Source organism: Arvicola amphibius, chromosome 4, assembly GCF_903992535.2.
Source record: "Arvicola amphibius chromosome 4, mArvAmp1.2, whole genome shotgun sequence".
NCBI classification, from domain to species: Eukaryota; Metazoa; Chordata; class Mammalia; order Rodentia; family Cricetidae; genus Arvicola; species Arvicola amphibius.
In genome coordinates this window covers 86541373-86568732 of record NC_052050.1, presented here as the reverse complement: position 1 = coordinate 86568732, position 27360 = coordinate 86541373, and the positions used below count along the sequence as shown (strand labels likewise).

Here is a 27360-nt window from a genome sequence, read left to right as displayed (position 1 = left end):
ATACCTAAGGAAGCTACTTAAAAAGAAAAGGGGCTTATTGACTTATTGTTCAGGAGGTTTTCAGTCAAATAGTGGATGGTGCCAGTTAGTAGGCACACCCAGAAGAGAGAGCACATCTCAAGCAGACAGCAGAGAGGGAGGACCACACTTTCCCCAAACTTCCTCATGGGTCAGATGATCTAAAGACCTTCTTTCATTATTACCACCCTGAAACCAAGTTTCTAAACACACAAACCTGTGTGGAGACACAAACATCACATGGCATCAGGCACCACCACAGTGGTGCAACCCTGAACAAGTCAGTTCAAGTCCGAGACTCTGCACATTTTCCCAGTTTACTCTTGGTGTGCTGAAACTTTCAGATTTAAAGAATCCACACCCATTACTGTTGCTATGGGGATTCCAATAGATTTTAAATGTGACGGTGGTGTATTACTGAGCAAGGTCACGGTATTTCTTTAGTTCTTGCCACTAAAAGGAGATGCCTAAAATACAGAGGAGGAAAAAGAGAAGAAAAGAGTTCTGTTGGGCCAAGAACCAAACCTATGCCATCCCATCCCTTCACTCATTCCAGTGAGCATGACTTTGAAAACGCTTATCACAGAAAGAACTCTAAAAGGGCAAAGTACACAAGTACACCTGCAGACCTTGATAATCTGCCTCACATCATAGACTTCAAAATAAAATGCTCTTATAAAGAGGTCTCAGGCTTAAACGCACACGGAAAGGATGTTTATAAATAGCAGGGTTTTTTCTCAAAGGCAATCAGCAACATCAAACCAAGGTTAGTGGTAGTTGGGCATCAAACATGAAATCACATTATTTGTTGAATATCTTGTATTAGGGAGTCAATGGTCATTGGCTCATTGTGTCCTCACAAGTCTCTAAGTCAAGAAAGTTCAATATGTAAAGAGAGATATCTAAAAGATTTAATGTATTGCTTTCTAAGTAAAAGGTCTACAATGTATTGCTTTCTGAGTAGGCAAAAAAGCCAGGTCTCTAGATAAGACAAGGCATCCACTGGGGTCTCTCTCCATCGCTGTCCTTCCACCATAGCTGTTTGGTCTTTCATTTGAGAATCTCTTAGGGTATCTGCTTCATTTTTCTCTCCTTGCAGACTAGCTACTGCTCTAAGCATATGGCAAGGAATGGGTGCTTTGGCTTTTTCGTAAACGGAGACTTAAAGTTTGGCTATCATCTAAATGCTGGCTTCTTAATCTATAAAGAAAGAATTGGGGATGAAGCTCAGTAGTAGAGAACTTGCCTAGCATGTAGGAGGCTCTGGGTTTGATTCTAGCAATGCAAACTAAACAACTATACCCAGTAAAGATGTTAAGTAAGTGGGTTGAGTCAAGTGTTGATATTTTATGGTGAACATCTTTAATCCCAGCACTCAGGAGGCAGGTGGATCTCTGTGAGTAATAGGTCAGCTTGGTTTACAGAGTGAGTTTCATGACAGCCAGGGCTACAGAGATAAACCCTGTCTCAAAAACCACAAAACAAAGAAAGAAAGAAAGAAAGAAAGAAAGAATGAAAGGAAGGAAGGAAGGAAGGAAGAGAGAAAGAAAGAAAGAAAGAAAGAAAGAAAGAAAGAAAGAAAGAAACACAAAGAAAGGAGTCCTCAGGTCATTTGGGGACGGTGCTGTTTCTACAGCGAGAGCACAGGCTCTGCTGTCTGTTAGCTGCAGATCCTGAACAGACCATCTAACTTTGGTCTCAATGACAATATTTAGACCATAAAATAGTTATACAAGTACTTCGGTGTTAGGAGGTTTAAATAGAAGCATGTTTGCAAACCCACATTTTTTTTCTTTTTGGTTTTTTGATACAGGGTTTTTCTATGCAACAGTCCTGCCTGTTCTGGAACTCACTCTGTAGACGAGGCTGGCTTCAAACTCAGAGATTCACCTGCCTCTGCCTCCCCAGTGCTAGGATTAAAAGTGTGCGCCACCGCAGCCCTGCACAAACCCACATTTTACTACATGTACCCAGCATCTGTGTATGCCTGTCTCACACTCAGTACAGAATCAGAGGAGTCTGAAATTCTTTCCACAGTGAATTTTTAGGTCCCAGCAAGCATATGTTGAACCTATCAGGGTTCTGGTAGGGCCATAACAAGGCCAGGTCCTCAAGCAAGGACCTGGTAAGAAAGCTCTACTTTGGGTGATGCACTGTGGAGTAAGGAGATGATTTTAGGTGTAACCTTTGGACTCAGAGAAACACTGTTCAGAGTGGGAAGACTACACTCGTATAAAAACTCGGTGCACAGTTTTCTTTGTGAAATATATATGAATGCTGCTATCTGTGCTCTCATCGCAAAACACACATGCTCTCTACAACACTTTCATTTTACGAGAAGCCTTAAAACAAACAACAAAGATGAAAAACATCACTGTCAGTCAACAGACAGAGCTATCCCTTTTGAAGAGTTTGTTTAAAACCTTTCCGGAGTTTGTATCAGCACTTAACCTGTGGAAATCTCCACAGTGACTTCTTTTTTGCAGAGGTTTTAAAGAAGGATACAGTTATTGAGTTCTTTCTGTTTTAACTTACAGATAGCCAAATATGCACATCACTATCAACGAAGAGGATAAAAACCACCTCACTTGCCAGAATAGTGAGCGGCTATTATAGAGCTTGCCTAATTATTACTGAGCTAAGCCTGTATAAAGTTGTGTTTCCCCTTACAGAATATTCTCTATCTGCTTTATATGAGTGTGAAAGAAAAGGGATGTCTGTTGTCGACGTCTCACAACTCCTGTGCTGTTCTGAGAACATTTGCTGCAGACTGATAGCAGAACTGACTGTGCTAAACTGCAGATAAAAGAACGATGACAGATTGAGTCACTTTAATTCATAAAGAAAACATTTGGCGCCCCTGGGAATGTCAAAGCCAGCCACTGGCACCCAATGACTTCATGCTAAGGCACAAGAGACATCATCTTTTCTCGGTTTAAAGACAAAGGCTAACGGACATGCGGCTCTCCTGTTAACTCCAATTCCTTCTTTATGAAAGCTAACTGTTTTTCTTTTTTCCTTCCTTCCTTTTTATTTTTAAAAAGGGTTAAAAAGCACAATTCTTGGAAAGCATAATTTCCCTAGTCTATAAACACACAAATAAAACTGCAGAATGACATCATTCTGTTTTCATTTAATTACTCTTGAAATGCTTTCTATTTAATATTCATTACTCAAAAGCTAATTTAAAAGAGAAAGAGATGTGACTTATTCAAAAAGATGCACTGTCATCCACAGCAATAGCTATCTAATAGACAGAAGTTAATAAAGCAGATTAATCTACAAGTCCCTTTAAGCCATTCTTGAGTTTTGAACAACTGCCTCTTTGACCTTTCACCTTCACGCTGTGCACCAGTAGCAGGTGCCAGCTGTACAGAAATTATGGCTGCTGTGTTTGGAAGCAAAATCTTTTCTTACTTTGCTTCTGACCAGCAGCTGACCCTGTAGGAGTGATTGTTTCTGGTGCCGGCCTAAAGGCTACATAGACCAGTAGCAGATAAACAAAAGGCTACATATACCAGCTGCCTTGCCTAAGGGTACCATCCTGGGCCGACACCTCTACTCCTTCTCCAGCATCCCAAATTGTTCCTTGTTTGCTTCCACACATGCATTTCACCCTTGTTATTTTTGTGAGGGGTAAGGGAAAAAGAACCCCCCAACAACCCACCCCCCCTTTTGAACTTGACTTTTGAGTATTCTATGTCAAACTGTGCCATTATAATGCTAATATAGGCCTGATTTAGCAACTTTAATAAGAGGCTAAACCCTCTTGTAATTAGATAATAAAATTTTATTATGTATTTTAATATTAAAAGTCTTAAAATCAAACTCTTCAAATCATATACTGGTACAAAACTAAGGCACTTAAATATCATTGCCTCAGAAAACAGGAACCTGCAAACACACTGTGGCTTATTTTTCATTCTCTGAAATGTAAACACGGAATTCCTATGTGGTGGCACTGAAAGCTCCAACACTCTTAATTATGTGCAGGGAAGAATGAATCTATTTGAGTATGAAGCACACTGTACCATTTCCAGCAACAGCATGAGATGGTTTTGACAGTTATTTCGTGGATACAAATTACACAAGTATAAAAACAATCCCCATAATGATTAAATGCAGTTATGTACATAGGAGAATACCAGTGCAAATGGTAACATATTTAAATGGTTTTCCTTCATTAAAAAAATTATATATGATATTAAACCATCAATCACTGCGGAGGCACAGGAGTTTACATGTACTGTCACTGGCTGAAATAAATGACTTGGAGACTGGATTCTGGCTCGCTCAATATGGTCTCTTTGCTGTTGCTTAGTCACCCAACTCTCTGCTGGCTTGGGCTACATCTGGTGGATTCCATCCTTTCAATTAATAAGGCAAGTCATGCTAGCAATGGATTGTATCCTTCCACTGTGCTTAGATGTGAGAACACACATCCTCACGGGGTGGGAATCTTTTCTGTTCTGTTAACATGAACAATATTGGCAGAGCTTTTTCTTTCTCTGACCCATGTGTAGACTAGACATTTTTCCTGGTATTTCAGAAGGGCCATTTTATATTGAGATACAATCTTAGCATTACCACTTGGCTTATTCTATAGTAGCAATGTATGACCATAATAGGTATAGAGCTAAACCATGTCTATAGGCTATGATTTTGAAAATTAATATTTTGAGTATTTACTTTACAGACATCCACAGACCACTGCAAGGAACCAGGCGTGCTAAGGCCTGGATGAGTGCCAAGACTTCTGAGAGGAAGGGAGGTACACCATGAAAATGCATTATATAAGTTCCATTAATATGATGTCTGTGTTGTAGCAAATAGTCATCCAACAAATATATCTACAACAAAAATCAAAGTAGCTGACACACTTAAGAAAAAGATTAAGATGGGGCTGCAGAGATGGCTCAGGGGTTAAGAGCACTGACTGCTCTTCCAGAGGACCTGGGATCAGTTCCCAGCACCCATATGGCAGCTCGCAACTGTCTGTAACTCCAGTTTCAGGGGACTGAACACCCACCCATGGTAAAATAGAAGTAAATAAAAAAAAAGAAAGAGATTAAGACAATAGCCTTTCTTCTAAAAGAACATGATTTGTTTTTAAAATATCACTTTAGTAAAATCATTTTAGAAATTCTGTCCATCTGTCCGTCCGTCCATCCATCCACCCACCCACCCATCCATTTGTTCATGCACACACATGCACACCACAGTACACATGTGAAGATCAGAAGACAATTGTGGAAGCTGGTTCTTTCCTCCCACCATGTGGGTCCTAGGGATCAAAGAACAGGCACGGTGGTAAGCACCTTTACCCCCTGAGCCATCTCATGAGGCTTCTACTTTTCTATTTTCAAAAATAAAAACATGGGTTTTAATAATCTATCCCTAGGGGCAAGACTCACAATATTCTCTCTCTCAGACAGCTAAGATATTCTGCCTCACAGACTGAAGAACTACGGGATTCTGGGCCTTTCTGTAGGGAGACAGTCATTGTTGGACTAGCCAGACCACAACCTACAAACCACTCTAATAAATCCTCTTAATACACATAGATTCAGCTAGGTGGTGGCGAAACCTTTAATCCCAGCTCTCAGGAGGCAGAGGCAGGCGGATCTCTGCGAGTTCAAGGACAGGACAGAGAAAAACCCTGTCTCGAAAAACCAAAAACAACCAAACAAAACCACCACCACCACCACCCCTCCACACACTGTGGTGACCCCAACCATAAAATTATTTTTATTGCTACTTCACAACTGTAATTTTGCTACTGTTATGAACTGTATGTAAATATCTGTAGTTCCCAGTGTTTTTGGGTGATACCCCACCCCTGCCAAAAGGAGTTATAATCCACAGGATGAGAACCACTGATCTAGAGAAATTTGACTTGGTAATGTCCAGGAATGGTATATAGAGGCCCAAGGCAACCAGGTATTAGATCCAGAGTTTAAAGATGACTAATGGTATCATTGGTCAAAAGTTCCTTGAGAAGGAAGGCTTTATTAGAAAGAAGTGGAAACTGGCATTCTACATTGATGATTCAATTTGAGATTAAGGATGAGACAGAGATGTGATGGGGTAGGGGAGTGTTACAAAGCACATTTGCCTTTGTGAGCTGCTGCCATCTGGGCAGTCTCCTAGAAACACCAGGTTAAAGGAAACATCAAAAAACAGGCTGGAGAGAGCTCAGTGGTCAAGAACATTGACTGCTCTTCCAGAGGGTCCAGGCTTGATTATCAACACCCACCTGGCAGCTTACAACTTTCTGTAACTCCAGTTCAAAGGGATCTCATACCTTCTTCTGACCTTCATGGGTACCAGGCATACAAATGGTAAACAGGCATATATGAGGGCAAAAATGCCTATATGCATAAAAATAAAAAAGATTAAGGAAAAAAAGGAAACTTCAAAAACTGCCTCATGACGATTAGGGAAAAGTCACAGAGAACATTACTAGGTAATCACACTATTAGACTGATTTCCTCAAGGAAACATGTCCTTCTAAATGTTAAACCCTCCCTCATCACCTAGCTATAGAATTACTGAGTGGGGATGGGTGTATAATAGAAGGGAGAGGAAACTCAGCTCTGTCTCAGACATGACATGGGGTTACCTGAATTCTGTCCCTAGCACGCATGTCAGGTGTCTCAGAACTACCCATAACTCTACTCCAGGGATCCAATGCACTCTCTTGGCCTCTACCGGCACCTCATCAAATGCAAATGTGTACATATACATGTACACACCCCCACAGACACCCTCCCACACACCTAATTTTTTTTAAAGAATGAGCATTCTAAATCATTCTACCTTGAGATGACCCAGTGGAACTTACAATGTTTAATTTGCCATATTATTAGGTTCAAAACACAGTATAATATACTTCCCTAGATTAGAAGCCTCCAAATGAGGGAGCAGATAGCTTTGAGGGTATAGTAGGAGCTGTGGGCAGGCCTGCTTTTCATCCCGCCTGGCTCCCGGCTGCCTGGATAGCTTATGCACCAAAATAAGAACTCACAAATTATATTCTTTTAAACACTGCCTGGCCCATTATCTCTAGCCTCTTACTGGCTAATTCTCACATCTTGATTAACCTATATTTAGTAATCTGTGTAGCACCACGAGGTGGTGGCTTACCAGGAAGATTCTAGCCTGCATCCATTTTGGAGAGGAGAGTCATGGTGACTGCCTATGGTGACTGCCTGAAGCATCTGCCTGACTCTGCTTTCTTTCTCCCACAATTCTGTTCTGTCTACTCCGCCTACCTATGTTCTGACCTATCAGGCCAAGCAGTTTTCTTTATTAATTAACCAATGAAACAACAGATATACAGATGACCCTCCTCCATCATTTCCCCTTTTTCTGTTTAAACAAAAAAGGCTTTAACTTTAACATGCTAAAATTACATATAACAAAACAGTTATCAAGCAAGAATTATAGTTACAATATTTATATCTATTTTATCATAACTAAGGAAAACTATAACTATCTATCCATTCTTCAACTCCATCAAAGACTCCAGAAGGATATACTATTACCTAAATAAACAAAAAATAAGCAACTTTCAAAACTCTAGAAATGACAGAGACATCTCGCTGCCTGGACAGTCATCCAAAGTTCCTCCGTACCATTGGGGCATCCATCTTTGGCCTACAGGCCCATAGTATCCAGTAGACATTTTCACAAAGCAGGAAAATTCAAAGACAGTTCAGTCACTTTTTTCTGTGTCCTGCAGAATGTCTCACAGACTCTTTCATGAATCAGGAACCCCGAAAGACCATCTCACATTTAGGCAAGTTCAGCAGTCCTCTCTCTGCGGGTTCTCTGTGTCCAGTTCATGCAACAGTCCAGGCAAGAGCAGTTTCTTGCACAAATGGCTATAAAACTCCATAAGGAGCCTCTTCAATGCCCATCTTCCTCTTGAAGTAGATTGGTGCTGCCAGGAGCAGACATGTCTCATTGTCATGAAAAGCCCTAAGTTATTAAAACATCTTAAATGCCATGTTCTGTATCTTTGAAAGATATGAAGAATGCCTATCTAACTGAAATATATCTCTATATATCTAGAAAATCTAACTAACATGACTACAAGCTTGACTATTATTGATGATTATCCATTAACAACCTATATTTCCTAATTATACATTGCATTTTAAATGAACTACATAATCACAATACCTTAATCAATATCAGAAATACATATACATATAACAAAATTGACCTTAAAATCCATACCAATGCAAATTATTCATCTCTATATCATATCCCCCTTTAAATGTAAAAGAACATTTATAAACAATATTTGGGAATATGGGCACAGTTTTTTTTCTATCCAAACTGCTTCATGCTGAATGGGGGCGCTGTTATTTAGGTCTTTCATGGAATAACCTGTGTGCCAGGTTCATCTCAGTTGGCAGTTGAGTGAAGTTATTTTCTGAAGGTGTTCACTGCTGCAACCTTTCAGGAGGGCGTGGTCTATCATACCATACTGGGATAGAAGCAATCCACAGAGTCTCATCCTCTGTGAAAACAAAAGAAGAAACTATTTTCCAAAGCATGATATCCTTAGATCCAAATTCTGAAGTCAAGATACCTTTAGAACATATATGCAGGTTCGGCTTGGCAGCCCATTTAATGAAATGTTTTTTTTGTACTTAGCTCCTTCACAGTCAAAAAATTCAAAGAAAACACAATAATACACAGAATCCAGGCTCTCTGAGAATTTTCCATTTTTATGTGGCTTATTTTTGTTTACTCTGTCTCTTTAAAGACTTTACCCTTTTTTAAGGCATTAACTTTATTCTCTATATTTTTTTTCTTCTCTCTCTCAAGCCTACACACACTCATCCAACATTGTGACCCATTTAAAGGTCTTTTATGTCTGAACCTGTCCTATTGTGAATCTGTAATTCTTTACTATCCAGGAACACTTCTTAAAATGCTAAGCACTTCTTAAAAACTTAAGTTGCGCCATGTAGACACTGCCTATGTCCTGCCCAGTTTAAACCTTAACTGCACTGTTATTATGGTAATTACGATAGTTCCTGCCTGAGCTTCTCCACTCCCTCACTCCCTCTTGCCTCTGAGCCATGCACACAGCACAGCTAACATGGCGGAGCTGCTTGTGCCTCTGAGCCATAGCACGCAATGACCTCCTTTTAGGCACACAGTGAGTCTAGTTGCCATCAAACAAATCGTAGCACTTTACTCCAAATGCTCCATTCAAAGACTCTGTCTCCCCCAGAGGCCAGACAGAGATCGCGATGGCAGCACAGCCCAGAAACTGGTATTTCAAAACCGCCACTTTTTAGACCTGATCCCGCGGCCTACCCAGGCAGGAAGAGCTGAGCCACAGGCATGGTCTCAGCTACTTTGTTCCTGACCCCGAGTGGACCCAGAAATGCTCCACAGCCAGAGTTTGCACTGGTGGCAGGGCCCAGGAAGCCACGTTTTAAAATGGCTCAGCTTTCTTTCTGCCACTATTGCTGAAACAGGAAATCTCTCTACAGCACATCCTAGCAAACAGCAAAAAGCTGTGTTAAACTCTCTCTCCTTATTTTTTTAAAAGTCTGCTCAGGTTTTTAAGTGGATTTAGTCACCACGTTGCGCACCAATCTGTAGATGGAGTGGCGGGGGTGCATCCCGCCACCCGGCTAGCTTTACACCCGAAATAATTACACGGAAACTGTATTCATTTAAACACTGCTTGGCCCATTAGTTTCAGCCTTTTATTGGCTAATTCTCACATCTTGACTAACCCATATTTAGTAATCTGTGTAGCACCACGAGGTGGTGCCTTACCAGGAGAGATCTTAACCTGAGTCCGACTCAGAGAGGAGAGGCATGGCGACTGACTATGGTGACTGCCTGAAGCATCTGCCTGACTCTGCTTTCTTTCTCCCACAATTCTGTTCTGTCTACTCTGCCTACCTATGTTCTGACCTATCAGGCCAAGCAGTTTTCTTTATTAATTAACCAATGAAACAACAGATATACTGATGACCCTCCTCCATCATGGGGGTAAGTACATGAACTCTGGACTTAAATGGATTTTGTTAAAATTTTAGTTCTTCAGAAAGGGGAGCAGTGGGAGAGGAAAAAAAGTAGAAAACACAAGATATTATGGCAACTTAAGTGAGAACAATTGTCACAGAATCTGAGTGCCTGTTTTCCACTTTTTGTATCTAACGACATACCCTTGACTTCCTTTAAGTTCTTTGGCCAATTATACATGTTCTTTCAGTCTGTTTTGATATAAGTCTACTGTCATGTTTTTAGTAATAAAGTTATAAATCAACCATCCAAACTAGTTGGTCAAACGAAGGGCCTCCTTTTAAATTTAAGGATCATGAGAAGTTATTTCATTAATATTAGAAAATATGGCTAATTACTTTTCAAGAGTTAAATAATAAATATGAACGTATTTCATTTGGTTAAGTGTTTTATGCCTTTAGACTCTTGGTAAGGTTCCACAGGCCAAAGCCTCAACATCACTTACGTATGCGTTGGCACTTTCGCCTGCTTAGTATTAAAGAATGGAATCTTAAGTATGAAAGATGTTTTGTGTAGCATGTCAAAATGTTGAGCAATATCAGTTTAGTCTAAATACAGAGATGAAAAAAGAGCAGACGATTCCCCTTTTGCTGCAATTCACGTTGGGATGCATGTCATGAAGAGCACTATACAAAAGCAATTTTCATTGATTGACTGACTGATTGAGGAAAAGGGGTAATGCTCTTTTAGCTTACGTTCCTACTGAAGTATGATTCTTATAGCTCCTGACAGCTCTTTACAATTTCTATTCAAACGGCATGCTACCTAACAAACAAACAAATAAATGAAATAAAAAAGAAGAGAGGAAGGGAAAGAAAATCTTAATTTTCTATATTTTTGATACAACTGACCTGAGCCAAATAGCTGGCTGGCTACATCAGGCCGGGTCAGAGTCACTCCGGTTTCCTGTGCACTGTATTTGGACACAACTATGACTGCAACCACCTCATCAACATGCTAAGTGTGCAGCGGCTCAGTGACAGAGACAGTCCATAGAACTGCTCTTCTTCTGCACAAGGTGCTACTCTTTTTAGAGCACCGAAGGAGGTTCTGATGCAGAGGAGATTCTGCACCAGTGCCCTTATTAAAAAAATAATTCATTGTGTCTCTAAAATGGCCCCTCAATTCTGCCAACACTCACCTAATTTGGGCACAACTTTTGTCTTTTCATAAATCTGAAGCAATGCTGATCTACTGGTTATGAATGCAAATACTTAACATGTAATGAAACCGAAAAAAATTCATATACAAATACTGTCGCCAAATTCTTGTAGCAGATCACTCTCCCCCACTACTAATCAATGGTGATCAGCAATCTGACCACTGCTACTGCGGATCATCTCTTTGGGTTCTTTTTTGTTTTTGTTTTTAGTTCATTGTCCTAGTGATATAAAGATACTTGAGGAATTCTTCTCCCCTAACTTATGCAAACTGGGTTTTTCTCAGATGTTAAGTTAAAGGAATACTAGAGAGTCAGCATTTCTTACCTCACACAGACTCACTTAAATTCAATGACTCTTCACATGGGGTAAATTTTATCTTTGAAAGTTACATCTGCCTACAAACTGTGGAAGAGCTATAGGCACAGGACCATAGATCCAGGCGAGAGGCACAAATAAGTGCCTTTCTTGGGTTGTGGCGCACAAATGGCAAGGCCTGTGAAGGTACTGGAAACCCTTTACCCAGCGTTAGGCTTTTCTGCAGAAGCTTGAGATCACATTTGCAGTTTGGAATTGACACTCTCCATGCAATTATGCTTCTAGCCAAATATGTCCAGGGTGGAAGGAAAACAGTTCAAACCAGTAAATAATTGCAGTATCATTGCATCAGTTTAGTTTAAAGAGCTGACAAGCCCTCTCTAAACTCCAGGCACAATTAGTCATTAGGGTCTAGTTTTTCAGCACTGTTAAGCAATTTGTAACCCATTCCTCTTAATAGGGTTAGGCATTACTTAACGACACAGATGCCTTGAAAACTGAAACCTCAAGTTATGAAGCAGCAACCTTGTTCATTACCTTCTGTGATAGGCAAATCATCTATAAAAACAGCATTTAATGGGCAACCAATGAATAATCAATGGCTCACTTTTCATCTGAGTGTGAAAATGAGAATAATCTAATACAAATCCCTCTGGTAAGAGTCTGAATCTTCATTCTGCCACTCTTCAGGGCTGATTTATAAGGTCTTGGAAAGCTGATGTAAACAGATGATCAATGGGCCCATCCCTGCTCATAATAACCCCCAACTGGCCCACTCCCTCTTTTCCAGGACCATCCCTTCAGGCTATTAGCTCTGTCCAGCTAATTCTTCCCACTGCTCCTGCCTGCTGCTTTTACTCTGGCCATCCGTTCAGTCCAGCAGACTCAGAAGTAATTTTATACGCAGCAGAGAGAGGGTGGAATTGATTTTTCACTCAGTGCTCAGTTCCCATCTGAATAATTATCAATTTTACTGCCTCATAAAGGGAAGAGTCAAAATTTCAAATCAATTCAAAAGAGCTTTTGAGACGACAGAAACTGTGCATAAGAATAGAGGTCAAAGTTGTCAGTGACCTAAGGAGATGATGTCAGATATTACTATACCCAATAGTTGACATCAGAGGCACTCAAGATGATACAACCTAGTGCTAATGCAAATCATATTTATGCTGACTACTAGAGACCAGTCATTAATATTTAAAATGTTATCTGAAAGCTTACATCCCAAATAAATAGAATGCATTCCACTGCTTAATAAAGATATATCACTACTTAGTCATATGCTATAAAGTGAAAGATTACCAAGTCTATTAACACACAGAAATGACTTAAACCAACAAACGCATGGGGATTCTGAGTAAAGACACACTGGCTGATCTCCTGCAGTCTTACTACTAGCTTGTAGCCTATTGATTTTTACTAAAAATTTCAACCAACTTAGAAGTGACTTCCCAAAGCTGATGGGACAAACTGGGATGATGAATGACTGCTAGCAGGAAGGAGCTGGTGGTAGACTTGTCCTCTGTCGTGGTAGGTGGGGCCTGATTTCTAGTGTATGCATGGATATTTGCTATCTTCAGTGATGACATGCTGTAAGCCAGTGGTCCTCAGCCTCCTCCATGCACTTACACCTGGACCATCAGTGACTTGCAGGTGGAAGTGTTTGGGAGAAGTGCATCCTAACCATGGCAGGATGTGTATTTTGCATCTAGGTGACTCTGAGATACCTTGAGAAGCAGTGGCGTGAGTTTTAAGGATGTGGGCTTTGGAACTAAACAGACCTTGGTTCAAATTCCAATTCTGTTACTTTCCAGTGAATTGATGTGTAAAACTGGGGATGATGACAGCCACATTACTAGACTGATGTGAAGTCTAAATAAGACTTCAACAGTCCTCTCCTCTGTGGCAGTCTCTATTCTTACTATGTTAACATAACTGATTAATTGTATCTTTACAAATCTTACTTGTTCTTGCATTTTGCAAACAATAAATGAAACAGACTGTTTAGATCCTTAAAAGCTCCACATCTCTAGCCCCACCCAAAGTCAGTCACTTCTGGTACAGGCTGGAGTGTGCTACAGCTCTCGTGAGCTCTGCATGGAGAAGGCTGAGGCTCATGGAGATGGCTTAGAGCATGCCATCACTGAAGATAACAGATACGCATGGATGAGCTAGAAATCAGTGAAAAGATCCTCAATGCTTCATTATTTGCATTACAACTAGTTGAATAGTTCTAGGGTCACAGCAAAGAGTTACAGGCCTGTAGTAATTAGTCCTTTGCTAGTTACTCAAAATAGGAATGAACTACACCCATGTCATCTGTTCTTTGAATGCAACTAGTTAATGGAAATGTCACCACAAGTAAGACTTTCATAATTTCATTTTGATCCTAGTAAAGCCATTACAGCCAGGACGGAAACCTCTCCCATGGACTTCCCACTCTATTTTCAGCGTGTTCATGTGATCTAGTCTACTGACTCGGACGACACTGCTCACTAATGACAACACAATCAGTTGAGGTCTTTACTTTTGCAAATCACACTATTATGGATGTACCCTAGGCAAGGGAAAACTGCAAACAGTATACACACATTTCCCAAATTTTGTGGAAGTAGAAACATCAATCATAGTGATGGTATATCTGTGAAATGGCTTTATTCTCTTTGGAATATTCAGGCATGTACCTTCATTTATTTTGTATGTTGTTTCTTAGGTCAGCAGAAGTGAATTATTTAAAACAATCATACACTTGGACTTAGCCTGTGTTAGCTAGTTAGAAAACACAACTGGGGGCTGGAGAGACGGCTCAGCTGTTATGAGCACTGGCCTTCTCTTCCAGAGGTCCTAAGTTTTGAATTCTAGCAACCACATGGTGGCTCAGAACCATCTATAATGGGATCCAATTCCCTCTTCTGGCATCTAGGTATACATGCAGACAGTGCACTTAAATACACAAAATATACAAATAAATAAATAAATCTTTTTTTAAAAAAAGCACAACAAAAACAAATTGGTGCATTATCACATATTAATTGAATGTTTGGGGACACTGCCTAATGTCTGAACTGTGTGACTCCTAATCTTACACTGAACTCTCATGAATGGACAGTTCCTGGCAAGGTGCCTGCACAGAGCAGGCGTTAGCACGATTGCCCCAGAAGCCATGTATTTAATGCACACTTCAGAAGAGCCGCCCAAGGGCCCACACAGAAGTCTGAGTTTTGTTCCACTTTCCTCAGGCCTCAGAAGAACCATACCTTCTGATTCTGCAGTGAACTGAACAGCATTGGGATTTTTATGGGTGGGTAACACTGAAGCCAGTGTACTCTCCACTGTCAGGAAAAAGCATGAAGGAGAAACTGCTAAAGATCCTGGCAAACATTTATGTAAGTTCAGGGGCCAGACTGGCTTTTGGGAAACACTTGAAGCGATGTTACCTGCTGTAGCACATCTGGGTTTTGCTGCATAAAGTGTAGCAGCCTCTGGCCAGCCTGCACAGACTCTCTGCATCGAAGCGGCTTCTTGCCCTCCTTTGCTATGTGCTTGAAGAGGTAGGTGACCATGTAGTCTAAACTTGTACAGCAGCTGGAGGAGATGACTGTATCTGTACCAACAATAAATAACAATTCATTCCCATTACTGAACTATTTGTTCATTCGATTATTGTCTCCATTAAAAAGAGTTAGGATTTCAAAACACTTCAGTGAAACTCTAAATCCTTGAGAGAAGGGGTTTGGCTTCTTTCTCTTTAAGTTCTGTGTATATTACAAGGCCTGGCATAGAGAAACACTAGCCAGAAAATGATTCGTGGTCTGACCTGGACAGTATTCCTCATTTGGGACTTGAACAACCTCTGCTCAACTTGACTGGTTATTAAGCATCTATTTAGTGAAAAGTATTTCAGGGGAAATGGCTCTAAAGGGGAAATAGGTGCAAACCCTGCCCTGGTGTCAAAGAGCTCACAGCTTTCCACAGAGGTCACTGCAGCATACGCTGATATATGAAAGAGTCACACAGTCACATACTGCTGCTGGGAAGTGTGTGTGTGTGTGTGTGTGTGTGTGTGTTCGCGCGCATGCGTGCACACACACGCATGGCGACTAGAGGTTGATGTCCAATGTCTTAATCATATGCTACCTTATTTTGGGGGCAAGATTTTCTCACTGAACCTGAAGTTTACTCTTTAGGTTAGCAAACCCCAGGGATCTTTCCGTCTCCACCTTCCCAAGCTGGGACCACAGCGATCTGTACCATGCCTGGCTTCTTACATGGTAGCTGGGACCTGCGCTCACCAACTGAGCACTTCACCAGCTGAACTGTCCCCCTCCCCCAGCCCTAACTGCTGCATTTTGAAGGAAAGATCAAGTTTTAATAGTGATCAAAGTGAGTTGGATGATGGACATGGCTTGAGAGAGCTTGGAAGGGTTGTTTCTGTGAGCTATAAGGAAGAAGACTTTCAGGTAGAGAACGACAAGAGTTGGAGCCCTGGATTTTGGAGCTGGACAGTCTGGTTTCAGTGCCCGTCTTTTCACCACTGCACTATTACTCTGGAAGGGTCTTCTTCCCTCATCATCTGTAAAATATTCCGCAGAGCTGAATGAGGAAAAAAAGACTTCATCAGTAAGTGTCTGTCATGGATGGAGGACTGACTACATGTTAGGGAAGAGTTAAACATTTTATATGGATTATTGCTTTTAATCTTTATCAGCCCCGTAATAGCTATCCTCATTTTATAGGCGAGGCTTAGAGATTTAGTGACTTGTCCAAGATCAGGATGGACAGTAGATAAGGAGTTGAGCCATGAATGTATACTCTCAATAACTATATTAAAATCAAGTATTAAGCAAAAATATAGAAAGCATCAAGTGTTTTTTTAAAACAATGGGGTGGTGCTGGCTCTGTGGTAGTACAGCACTTCTATAGTGCATGAGGTCCTAGGGGTTTGATTGTTCACACCCACAAAACAAAACAAAACCAACCCCAAATTCAGAACTCAAACTGCAGTTGCTACTGGGCTATCACTCACAGTAAGTGGTTTGCATGCAAGAATATGTAGGGAATCATGAAAGAAAGTTACCAAAGTAGGTTGGGTTGCTACATGAGAGCATCCGAAAATGGGCAGAGACATTCATGTTTAATTTGAAAGTCAACAGGGATGTTATTGAAAGTTTTCTAAGAAAGTACTTGTTATGTGACCATTTATAATTTTCTTTGCACACTAAAAGTGTCAACTCTTTAAGTTTTTTTTTTTTTTTGGAGACAGGATCTTGCATATCCCCGGCTTGATATCCTGACCTTGAACTTCTGTTCCTCCTAAATCTGTCTTCTTAGTGGGGGTGCTAGATGGATATGGCCCAGCCACCATGCATCCTAGTTAAGAACTCTGCAACTGAGCCACACCCCTAGTCCTCATCTAACTTCTATCTAACAACTATTGAGTATATCCAATATCGTCTGCATTTTTAAATGAGAAAAGGCTGTGGATGCAGCTCTGGGCTACAGTATGTGTCTAGCATGCTTAAGGCCTAGAGGGAGGGGAGGGAGGGAAGCAGAAAGGGAATGGGAGCTAAAACCCCAATATTCCCTAGTTTATCCCATTTCAGTGATTTAGAATCATAACATGACCATCATATGGTTAGTATGATACTACCCATATTTTTTTTGTTAATGATGACATGTTGACACAATCCCTGGAGATTTCTGATTAAGAGAAACAGAAATAGCAAATATAGTAGCCTCAGCAGAGAAACAAACTGAGTCCAGGCATGGTAGCACATGCCTGCTATTCCTATACTTGGGAGGTGGAGGCAGGAAAATCAGCAGTTTTACCGACCTAGGCTATATGAGATCTTGTCTCAAAAAAACCAAAACCCAAGTAAACGGAACAGAAACAAAAAGAAATTGGGGGGGTGGGGAGGCAAGCTGAGAAACAGCTTCTTATTCATCTTATGATTGAGACATGAACGTCTGATAGATCAGAGGTGAAACAGTGACTTCAAGAATGGGGAGCTGCCAGGTGGTGGTAGCACTCAGCTCTAATTCCAGCACTTGGGAGGCAGAGGCAGGAGGATCTCTGTGAGTTCAAGGCTAGCCTGGTCTACAGAGTGAGTTCCAGGACAGTCAAGGCTACACTGTGAAACCCTGTCTCGAAAAAACAAACAACCAAACAAGCAAAAAGAATGGTGGGGGGGAGGCTAAATGAACCTGAGAGAATGTTCAAGAGAAGAGGTAACCCATGCTTAGTAATACTTAGCAATGAAATAACACCCAGCTTGAAAACTTCCTGAAAACAAAGAGGAGGGCTGTGGGCTTCTGAGACACAGACAGGATGATGGATGCCCATACAGGGTCCTGAGGAATTAGAGGTTGAATGAAGGTCTAAAGACAGATAGGAATGGACAGTAGTTTTGGAAAACACTGGGGTAAGATGTTTTTGTTTTTGGAGATAGGGTTTTCCTGTGTAACAGTTCTAGCTGCCTTGGAACTCACTCCATAGACCAAGTTGGCCTCGAACTCACAGAGATCTGCCTGCCTCCGCCTCCTGAGTGCTGGGATTAAAGGTGTGCACCACCAACACTGACAAGAAATGTTTTAAGGAAAGAACGTTCCCTGGCATCTCGAAACTGTGGAATTTATGTACTGCTTAACTCACTCTTCATCATGCCCCACGCCCAAGGCTGCTCTGGAGGAAGACACCCTAGCCTTTGCTAACGCTGGGAGGCAGCCTAGGAACCAAGCACTCATTTCTTGAGTTTCCCTTGTTTTTTCATCTTCATTTTTCTACATTTGAAGCCTTGATCATAAAAGTAAACAGATTTAAGTAGAGAGCAATATGCTATCAATCATGCACGAAATTTAAAGTCGTCATATAATTTGGTGACCACACTGCCATGCAAGTTGCATTAAAAGGAACTAATCCACTGAGTCAGCTGCAGAAAAGCCAGGTAAACACTTTAGACTCAAAGGTTGGAGCACACAGCTTTGCAATAAAAGCGAAGTTTCCATTATGGTTGATTTATGGTTGGGACTTTGAAAAAGATAAATGTTATTTCTAGGTAGTTTTAAATGTGTGGAATGACAAGGATCACGGGCATTTGGTCAAAACAGGATGAACAGTGCTGAAGACAACACATTCGCATTACTTTTTTTTTTAATCTGTGAAGGAAGCTATGAGAGACTCTGATAATGACTTCTTAAAGAGTGGGCAGACACCATGGGTTTTTAAATTTTATGCTACTTCTTGGTTTTTAGAATAATTTGAAAAGGATTACATCTGTAAAGTCTGGAAATGTTCTGACACCTATTAGGCACTTTGTCCTCTCTACTGTCTGGCACTGAGACAGCCAAGTGCTCTGGCTCTCCTGCAAGTGGTCTCCACAGGAAACACACGCATCGCATCGTTAATAGCTCTCCTGCTTAGGAAGACCCGCCATGGAATGCTGCTCTAAAAAGTTAACTGAGTACAAAAGCCACACAATAGAGTCAGGAAGATGATAATGGGGCTCAGATGAAATCTGATTTCAGCTCAAAACTCATCATAGCACAAGGGAGGACTAGGGTCTTGGGAAGACTAGTCTGAAAGGCAATTTCCAAGACAAAAGGACCCCTAGGGAGGACTAGCTCCGGAACAGGCAAGCAGACTGACTTCTTGTCCGCTCATCCATAGTGTATAGCCGTATTTGCACTGTGGAAAGCTTCACTAGGACACACAGCACGGACAGACAGTGCTCCCCCGTAAGGCATTCTCCCCCCTTTTCAACTCCTAAGCAGTTCCCAGTCTTCAATTCCTTAAACACAAAGTGTAGCTACTAAACTAATCCCCAGTTGTCGTCTCTTTAAGCACTGCCTGTGGTGGGAAAGACTAATGCACAGTCCTCTAAACTCAGCAGTCTTTCTTCAGTGTTTCACCTGGAACGGCAATCAATACCAAACACTCCACTCAGGAGCATTACAATGGCAACATATATACCTTGACGCTAACATGCACTTTACTGATAATAAACAGGTCTGGTTTGTGCAGTTGGTTAAATTTTTGGCTTGCTCTACTCTTCCTAGGCAAGTACTTATGCCCCTCAGCCACCCCTGGCCACCCCTGGCCAGCCCAGCCCAGCCCAGCCGTTCCACGTTTAGCGCTTTGTGCTACCTCTTTTTTCCTCCCCGAGATAGGGTTTCTCTGGCTGTCCTGTAACTCACTCTGTAGACCAGGCTGGCCCTGAACTCAGAGATCCGCCTGTGTCTGCCTCCCGAGTACTGGGATTAAAGGGGTGCACCACCACCACCTGGCTCAGCACTTTGTGCTATTCTTTACCCCACCACACAGCTGGTCCCCAGGATCTTCTCTCATTACTGCTTCAGAAATTACCACCTTTTTAATTATTTATTTGCTAGTTATGACTTGATATTTTCTTGTATGAGTGTTTCTTCACTTACTGCTTACCATTCATCATTAAAATACAAGCTTCATGTCTTCTTTCCCTCAGTACTGCCAAGGTCTAAAACGTTACTTGGTACACAGCATTTGCATGAGTGCTAATTATTGAAGAAATGAATTGAGAATCATTAAGTGCAGCTTTTTGTAAGCTTTGGGCTTGCTCTATACTTGTAAAAGGTCTTTGCCTGTGTATCATACCAAGAGAGAAAAAAAATCCAACTGGCTACTTTCAACATTCAATTGTTAGTGAAGGCACAGGGTCTAATTCATCTGTCAGTCACCTAAGATGTGAAAATGTAAGAGGTTGAAGGTAAAATCATAAATGCACGCATAACACCTTCTACCAGGTGCCCAGTTGTCAGTATTTAGCAAGCACTTACTATACAGGGCCCAGGAATAAAGTAGTCATCAAGACCCTGCTCCTTTATTAGCCAAAGGGGTCCAGCAGACACCCTTCCCCAAATATTGTTGGTTATTCCTAATGCTACTGGTTACATTCCACAGCTTGACAGCAAGACACTATTATTGAAGATACCACATACTTACAGCATAGAACAAAGAAATCTCTGTGGGAATTCTGAAAACCTTATCAGAAATCCAGCTGGTGCTCAGTTGGAAGCACTGTCCCTACTGGCTAGTGTTCATGGTGTCAGAAAGTTTTGTGCATGCTACCAGAAGAGAAAAGTAATCACCAATCTTAACCCAGCTATGAACCCTTTCAACTACAATAATGATAGGCCCATTGGTGCAATGTGGTATGCATGTTATGAGAATATCCAACTACTTTTAAAAACTGGATTTAAGGACTGCTTTATGAGATGGAATCCATACCTGAAACAGTTAATGAAGAAGAACCTGAGATGGTTATGGTCCTAAGGGAAAATCTACTATTTGTTTGATGAACACAGCAATAAAATGACACCTAACAACACTTTTCTATACCCATAGAACTGTGTAGTGTTCAATCCTCATCAGAGTTTCTTCTTCCTGCAGATCTGCAGATGGATACAGGAATCCACAACTGGACAATATGGGGAGGGAGGGAGGGAGGGAGGGAGGGAGGGAGGGAGAGAGAGAGAGAGAGAGAGAGAGAGAGAGGAGAGAGAGGAGAGAGAGAGAGAGAGAGAGAGAGAGAGAGAGAGAGAGAGAGACAGACTTTGGAGGAGGGCTCAGTCCTAAATGGAATGGCAATTATCACACAATCTCTCCAGAGCTCAGAGATCTATGCAGAAAAAGAGGAGGGGTGGATGATGTCTAGAAAGGTGTTTTCCAGACACAAAACAACAGATCCACATATGAACTTGTACAGACTGTGACAGCATGCACAAGGCCAGCACAAGCTTAATGCAAACAAAATCACAGCATGGAGGAGGGAAGACAGGCACAAAGTCCCACAGCTAACCAAGAAGCTATTCACAATTGGCAGGTGCTGGAAGAGGGAAAACTGATTTTCTTCAATGGAGTAATATTGCGTATATCAACCACACTCCAGTGAAGAACTCACGCCCAGGAGTAGCTGGCCAACACAAAACAGACGCTGTTTTTTTTTTTTTTTTTTTTTTTTTTTTTTTGGTATGTGTGTGTTGATTTTGTAATAGAAGAGACAGAACATGACGTTGGGTGGTAGGGAGGGGTAGGAGGATCTGGGAAGAAGACTTGGGGGAAGTATAAGAATATGATCAAAATATATTGTGTGAGATTCTCAAAGGAAAAAAAAACATAAAAAAATGAACACTACTCCTGCCCCACAGATGATCTAGCAGAAAAAGAGGACTGTGCTAGAATACTTTGGTATGAGAGATGTTCATAAGCATGAGATGATGGAACACAAGAGTCCCCACGACAGAGTCGGCGCACAGTCTGTGTCCACTGTCACTGCACACAGCAGCAATGGCAGCTAACGCTTGGCACTCTTCATAACGTTGTTTTGTCAGGACTCGAGAGCCTTGCTGAAATGTGGATCCCCGGCCAGCGAATATTACACTTTGAGACTAACATCTGCTTGCAACTGATTCAAAGCCCACAGTGCTATTATGATGTAAGATAACAGAACGTTAAGCTAAACTGTAATAACAAAAGACAAGACTCCTGCTTCTTCTCACAAAGGATTAACTGCTATGAGGATCTCCCCTCCTGCCATAAACAACCAGAAACAGGACAAAATATATGAAACACAGTTTTCAATTACTGCACAACAACAAGTATAGGACTATTAAACCCGAGGAGAGGGAAATGAATGAGGAAATACCTACAAACTGCTGTAGCTCACGGGCCAAAGCAGTCTAGACGGCAGGACAGGAAGGGCAACCCAACTACAGCCAAGTGGTCTCACCGAGCTAAGAGTAATAGGACTGAGAGTGGAAGACAGAAGCAGCTACAGCCATGTATAAAGTACCAGAGGGCGGGATCACAAAGGGAGACAGACTCTCTGGTGTCTTTCTTGCAAACATGAGAAGAAGCTCACCAAAGCTGCAGAGCCGAAGGTCAAAATATTTCTTTTTTTTTAAATAATTTTTTAACTTTTAATTTCTAATCTTGGTATTCACTTCAGTAACTTGAATCCACAGATATAAGCAGTATATAACCAGAGAGTTACAAGTAAGCACAGATTATACATGCAAAGTTCCGCTCACAGAGGTTCACATGAGCAGGGTACACTAAGTGTGCGTCTAGAATTATGGCCAAACTGTTTTTAAAATGCAGAAATGTAAAATCACATTCTGAAAATATAGAGATGGTTTACACACTTCAAAAATCAAATGTTGCTTATACCAGAGATGTATGACAGCTACAGGATTCAAGTGACAAGCCATAGGTTCTCAAGAAATTAATACTGGGCAAAGAGAGTGGGAATATTTATACATTTCACTGAAATAACATTCAACTACTAGAATACGAAACAGCAGGAACTCAGGGGAAAAAAATCACAAATCTAAGGCCAATTACTTAATTTCTTATCATCTAAACAACATGATATTAAGAAAAAAACTGCACCTGCATTCGAATTGCCAATTTCACACGAATGAAGATCTCTAAAAAGGAAATGAAACCAAAACAGCTTCCAAAGTCAAATGAAGTCTGCAAGGCTCAGATTAAAATGTGGAATGTTTCAGATGAAAAGTAATAAAAATATAATTGGTTTTGTTCTTGATTGAATGGAATCAAAAGTTGACATTTCTTTGAAGCCTCGAACTACTAAATTCCATTTTTCTGAATGGTTCTATGTTATCTTTCTTTTATTGGTGCAAGTTGTTTTTCCGTAAGTTTACAACAGTCAATCTCTACAAAGTACTTTTGTCTGTTGCCATTTTGAATAAACAGAAACTTTTCCATTATCTTAACTGTATGTGTACTTTCTGCTGTAACACTTAAACACATGAGTAGACATCTATTATTTTCCACTAAAACAAAAGAGTAGAATATTTTTCTAACTATCAATATTGTGTTTAAAAAAGGTTAACATTAAAATCAAAGAACCATTGTTTTCTTGTGAAATAATTAAGCTTTTTGTACATCTTAAGTTTCTTTCTTCTGTGTCCATTCTTCTGCTAATTTATTCAGAAATTTCTTTAATTTCAGATAATAGGGGAGGCTGCTGCAAAGAGTATTCTTTGCAACTTCTTCATTTGTATAAAAGAGTGAACACAGCTTACAGTAAACCCCTGTTTTAGGTACCAACAGGAACTTCAGGCTGATACGGTCCAGTTCTCTGCTCATCTGGCACTGCACAGTCCTCCTGTTCTCGTCGTTCTGGCCGTCTGCACCTTCGCTTGCGTCTTTGTTTGGATCATCAGCATTCTCAGCAGATTCAGAACCTGGTACTCTAGTTTCCTCATTTTTAATCTCATTCTCCAATGCAGCTTCATTTTCTTGATCAAGATCCTCCATCTTGTCCACCTTTTTAAGTTTTTCCTTGGATGCTGCTGAAGCACTTGCGTCTTTTCTCACAGCTTTATCTGAAGGCTCCTTTTCCCCACCAGATGATACAACCCCTAAATCAGCAAGAACAGTCTCATCGCACACCAAACCACCACTTTCTAGGAGAGCTGCAGCTTCTTCCTCATCCACAGCAGCTCCATTGATATGTTGACTCCACTCCTTATTAGAATGATCTGGCAGATCACATATAGAGCATAGATGGGGATAACCCTTCGGTAAGAGTCCATGGAAGTCTTCAATATTGTAACTTGGAGGAGCGCCCCTCTTTTTCTCAGAGAGATCTTTCTTGTAAGGGGCCAGGACCACGTCCCATTCTCTCATACTCACTGTCAAATTTATGATAGTTATGTGAGGTCTAACCAAAAAAAGAAACATCCCTACACCTTTCTCCATCTCTTAATCTGTCATCTTCATAATCCATTCTGTCATAATAACCAGATTCTTGACGACAACTTCCATGGTCATAATCAAGCACTGGACTGAGACTAGGACCATGATCATCAAAACTATCTCTTCTAAAGTGCCTTTTTTCTTCCCAATCATCCCTAGATACTCTGCATGGTGGCTTCTATGTAGCAGATCTGCCATCTCTACCATAACTCAATGTAGGGCCTTCTTCAGTTCTCCTTTTAAGCTGTAGAAGGATTTGGGGCAAGTTCTCTGGAGTAATCTTGTCCTCAGGATAACTACTCAGTTCATCTAAGTCTCCAGCAGACAGACCAAAACTGGCCAAAATATTACTAACCTGGTCTGCATTACTGTCGCGGTCTCCACAGTGTTGAGAGGACAAAGGGAGTGGATCTCTATTTCCAATATTAAATATAGACTGCAAATTATGGGAAGAAGTACTAGGAGAAGACAGTGCGCTATGAGCTCCTTGTTGATTCAGTGAAGAACTCATTCCAAGATTCATTAAACTAGCAAGGCGTGCAGTACCCTGGTTTATCCTTCCAAGAGATGCTGGCATACTTAAAGACTGGGTAGCTGTAACATGCCTGCAATCTCAGCTACTCAGAGGCAAGGGCAGGAAGAATGTAAATTCAAGGCCAGAATGGATTATACATTGTTGTCTGAAAAAACAACTAACCACACAAGACACCAAATAAAAACCCCCTCTACTGATCTAAGCCCAACCAATTAAAACAAGTATAGGCTTCAATCTAAACAAAAAGATGGAAGAAAAAGACAAATAAAAGCAGATTGGGTAGGAAAACACACATGAAGATTGCAAACTCAGACCAAAAATGTACAGGTAGTTATACCAAACACCTGAAACTCTTTATATAAAGGACAGAAAACGGCAGCTCTGATACAAAGGCCTAATTCCTGTTCTCTGCTCTACACTGGAGAAGGTCCATGTCCTAGTTCCCAGAAACTGTGAACATATCAAGACTCACAGTAGGGAATTAAGGCTGCTATTATCCAAGTGAGACCCAGTGTAAACCCAAGTGTCCTTAGAACTGGAAGGGAGGAAGAGGTCAGTCAGAAGACTTCTTTGTAGAATTCTTAGAGATAAAATGCTGCTGCCTTTGATGGAGACAATGGGCCACAAACTAGGGACTATAGATATCTGTATCTCTCAAGACACGAATCCTTGCTGACATCCTGATTTTTAACTCGGACCTATGCCAGACATGTAATTTCTAAAACTGTAAGGGAATACACTATGTTCTAAGGTATCAAGTTTCTGATAGTTATAGCAGAAATAAGAAATGTGTGTGCTCTAGGAATAATCAATTTTAAAAAACATAATAAATATTATGTTATTTTTATAACATAATAAAAGGATGCTGGGGTGGCTCAGTGACTCAGTGGGTAAAGGTCAAGCTTGATGACCTAAGTTTGATCCCTAGGACCTACACAGTGGAAGGAGAAGAACTGATCCTTGAATGTTGTCTTCTGACCCCCACATAAATACAAAGACACACGCACCTTACCCTCAAAGAAATATGTGGCATAAGAAAACTCAAGATATCATCAGACAGAACTTCCAGAGAAAAAAACATTACAACAAATCATGAGGGTCATTTTGTGATAATAAAAAAGGCAAATTCAAAGGAATACTGTAATTTCAAATACTTATGCACCGGACAGGAACTCTGAAATACTTAATATACATATTGATAAGGACTGAACAGGACAAAGCTGTAACTGTATTCAGACTGTAGTAGTTTTCTCTTGCTAATTCTCAGAACAAGTATATAGAAGAAATTATACAACCAAACAGTATGAATATAGATTATTGGAATGTCATCAACCAATAAGACTTGACACCTAAGAAATGTTCTCTCTTCACAACAATGAAACACAAACTCACTACGAGTACCTGTGTAAAGTTCATGACAGTTTGTACCATTACAGTCTTAATGAATTTACAGGGCTAACAGCGTCACTGAACTGCTGGGCTCAGGTGGGGGTGCACTCCTTTATCCCAGTCCGCAAGGCAGAGGCAGGTGGGTCTCCGAGGCCAGCCTGGTCTACAGAGTGAATTCCAAGATAGACAGGGCTGCACAGAGAAACCCCGTCTCAACAAAAACAGACTACATTCAATTACAGAGTGAAGAACATTTTCAAATAATTGAAAACTAATCGCCTATTGTCCAAATGAAAATCAGCAGGACAATAAAGACAGTTTTGAGGTCATACTCATGTCTAGATCCACAGATCTGAACTGTTCTTAACTTTGGTTAAAGAATCTTCTTTCTGTCATGGGAGTGGTTAATGCAGAGGCTTAAAACTGAACAAAGTGCTGAGAATAAATGACTGGGTGCTCATCCCTCAATGGGACCCCTGTGCCAAGTCCTCAATCCCCAAGAGCCAAGAACATCTCAGAAGACGGCAGGAAGAAGTAAGAGCTGGAGGATATGGAGGAGGCCTGTGAAATGCGGTCTCCTGGATAAGGCATGGCCAACACCCTCATGAACTGTGGCTACCCGCACAAGAATAAAACAACACCCTCATGAACTGTGGCTACCCGCACAAGAATAAAACAGTCAAAACCCAAGCAAAGACTGGGGTGAGACTCAGAAGACCCATCTAGCCAATGAGGTATTAGTAGCTGATGGCTGCTGGTGCAGACAGAGGTTATTCTTTTGGTAGATTCCATGCTCCAGTAGATGGCTCCCGTTGAGCATGTGGGCAGGCAGCACTGACAGGGCTTAGGGCTCACTCAAGAGAGTAAGAAAAAGAAAACATCAAGTTGGGAGGGGACATGTTGGGTGGGGTTTGAGCAAAGCTATGGGTGAGTAGGGAGTGGACACAGAAATACACGTTATGAGATCCTCAAAGAATAAATAAAGTATTATTAACCTTTAACGCCAGCACTTGGAAGGCAGAGGCAGGCGATCTCCTGGAGTTTGAAGTCAGCTTGGTCTACAGACTGAGTTCTAGGACAGCCAAGGCTACACAAAGAAACCCTATTCCAATTTTTCT

General features: G+C 41.0%; 1 protein-coding gene across 1 annotated transcript in view; it reads right to left on the bottom strand.

Moving 5' to 3' along the window:
* Positions 1 to 27360, bottom strand: part of Ranbp17 (RAN binding protein 17) — a 336136-nt gene that overhangs the window by 16872 nt on the left and 291904 nt on the right. The window contains 1 exon segment of the mRNA XM_038328832.1: positions 14996 to 15162. Coding sequence (XP_038184760.1) covers positions 14996 to 15162 — 167 coding nt within the window.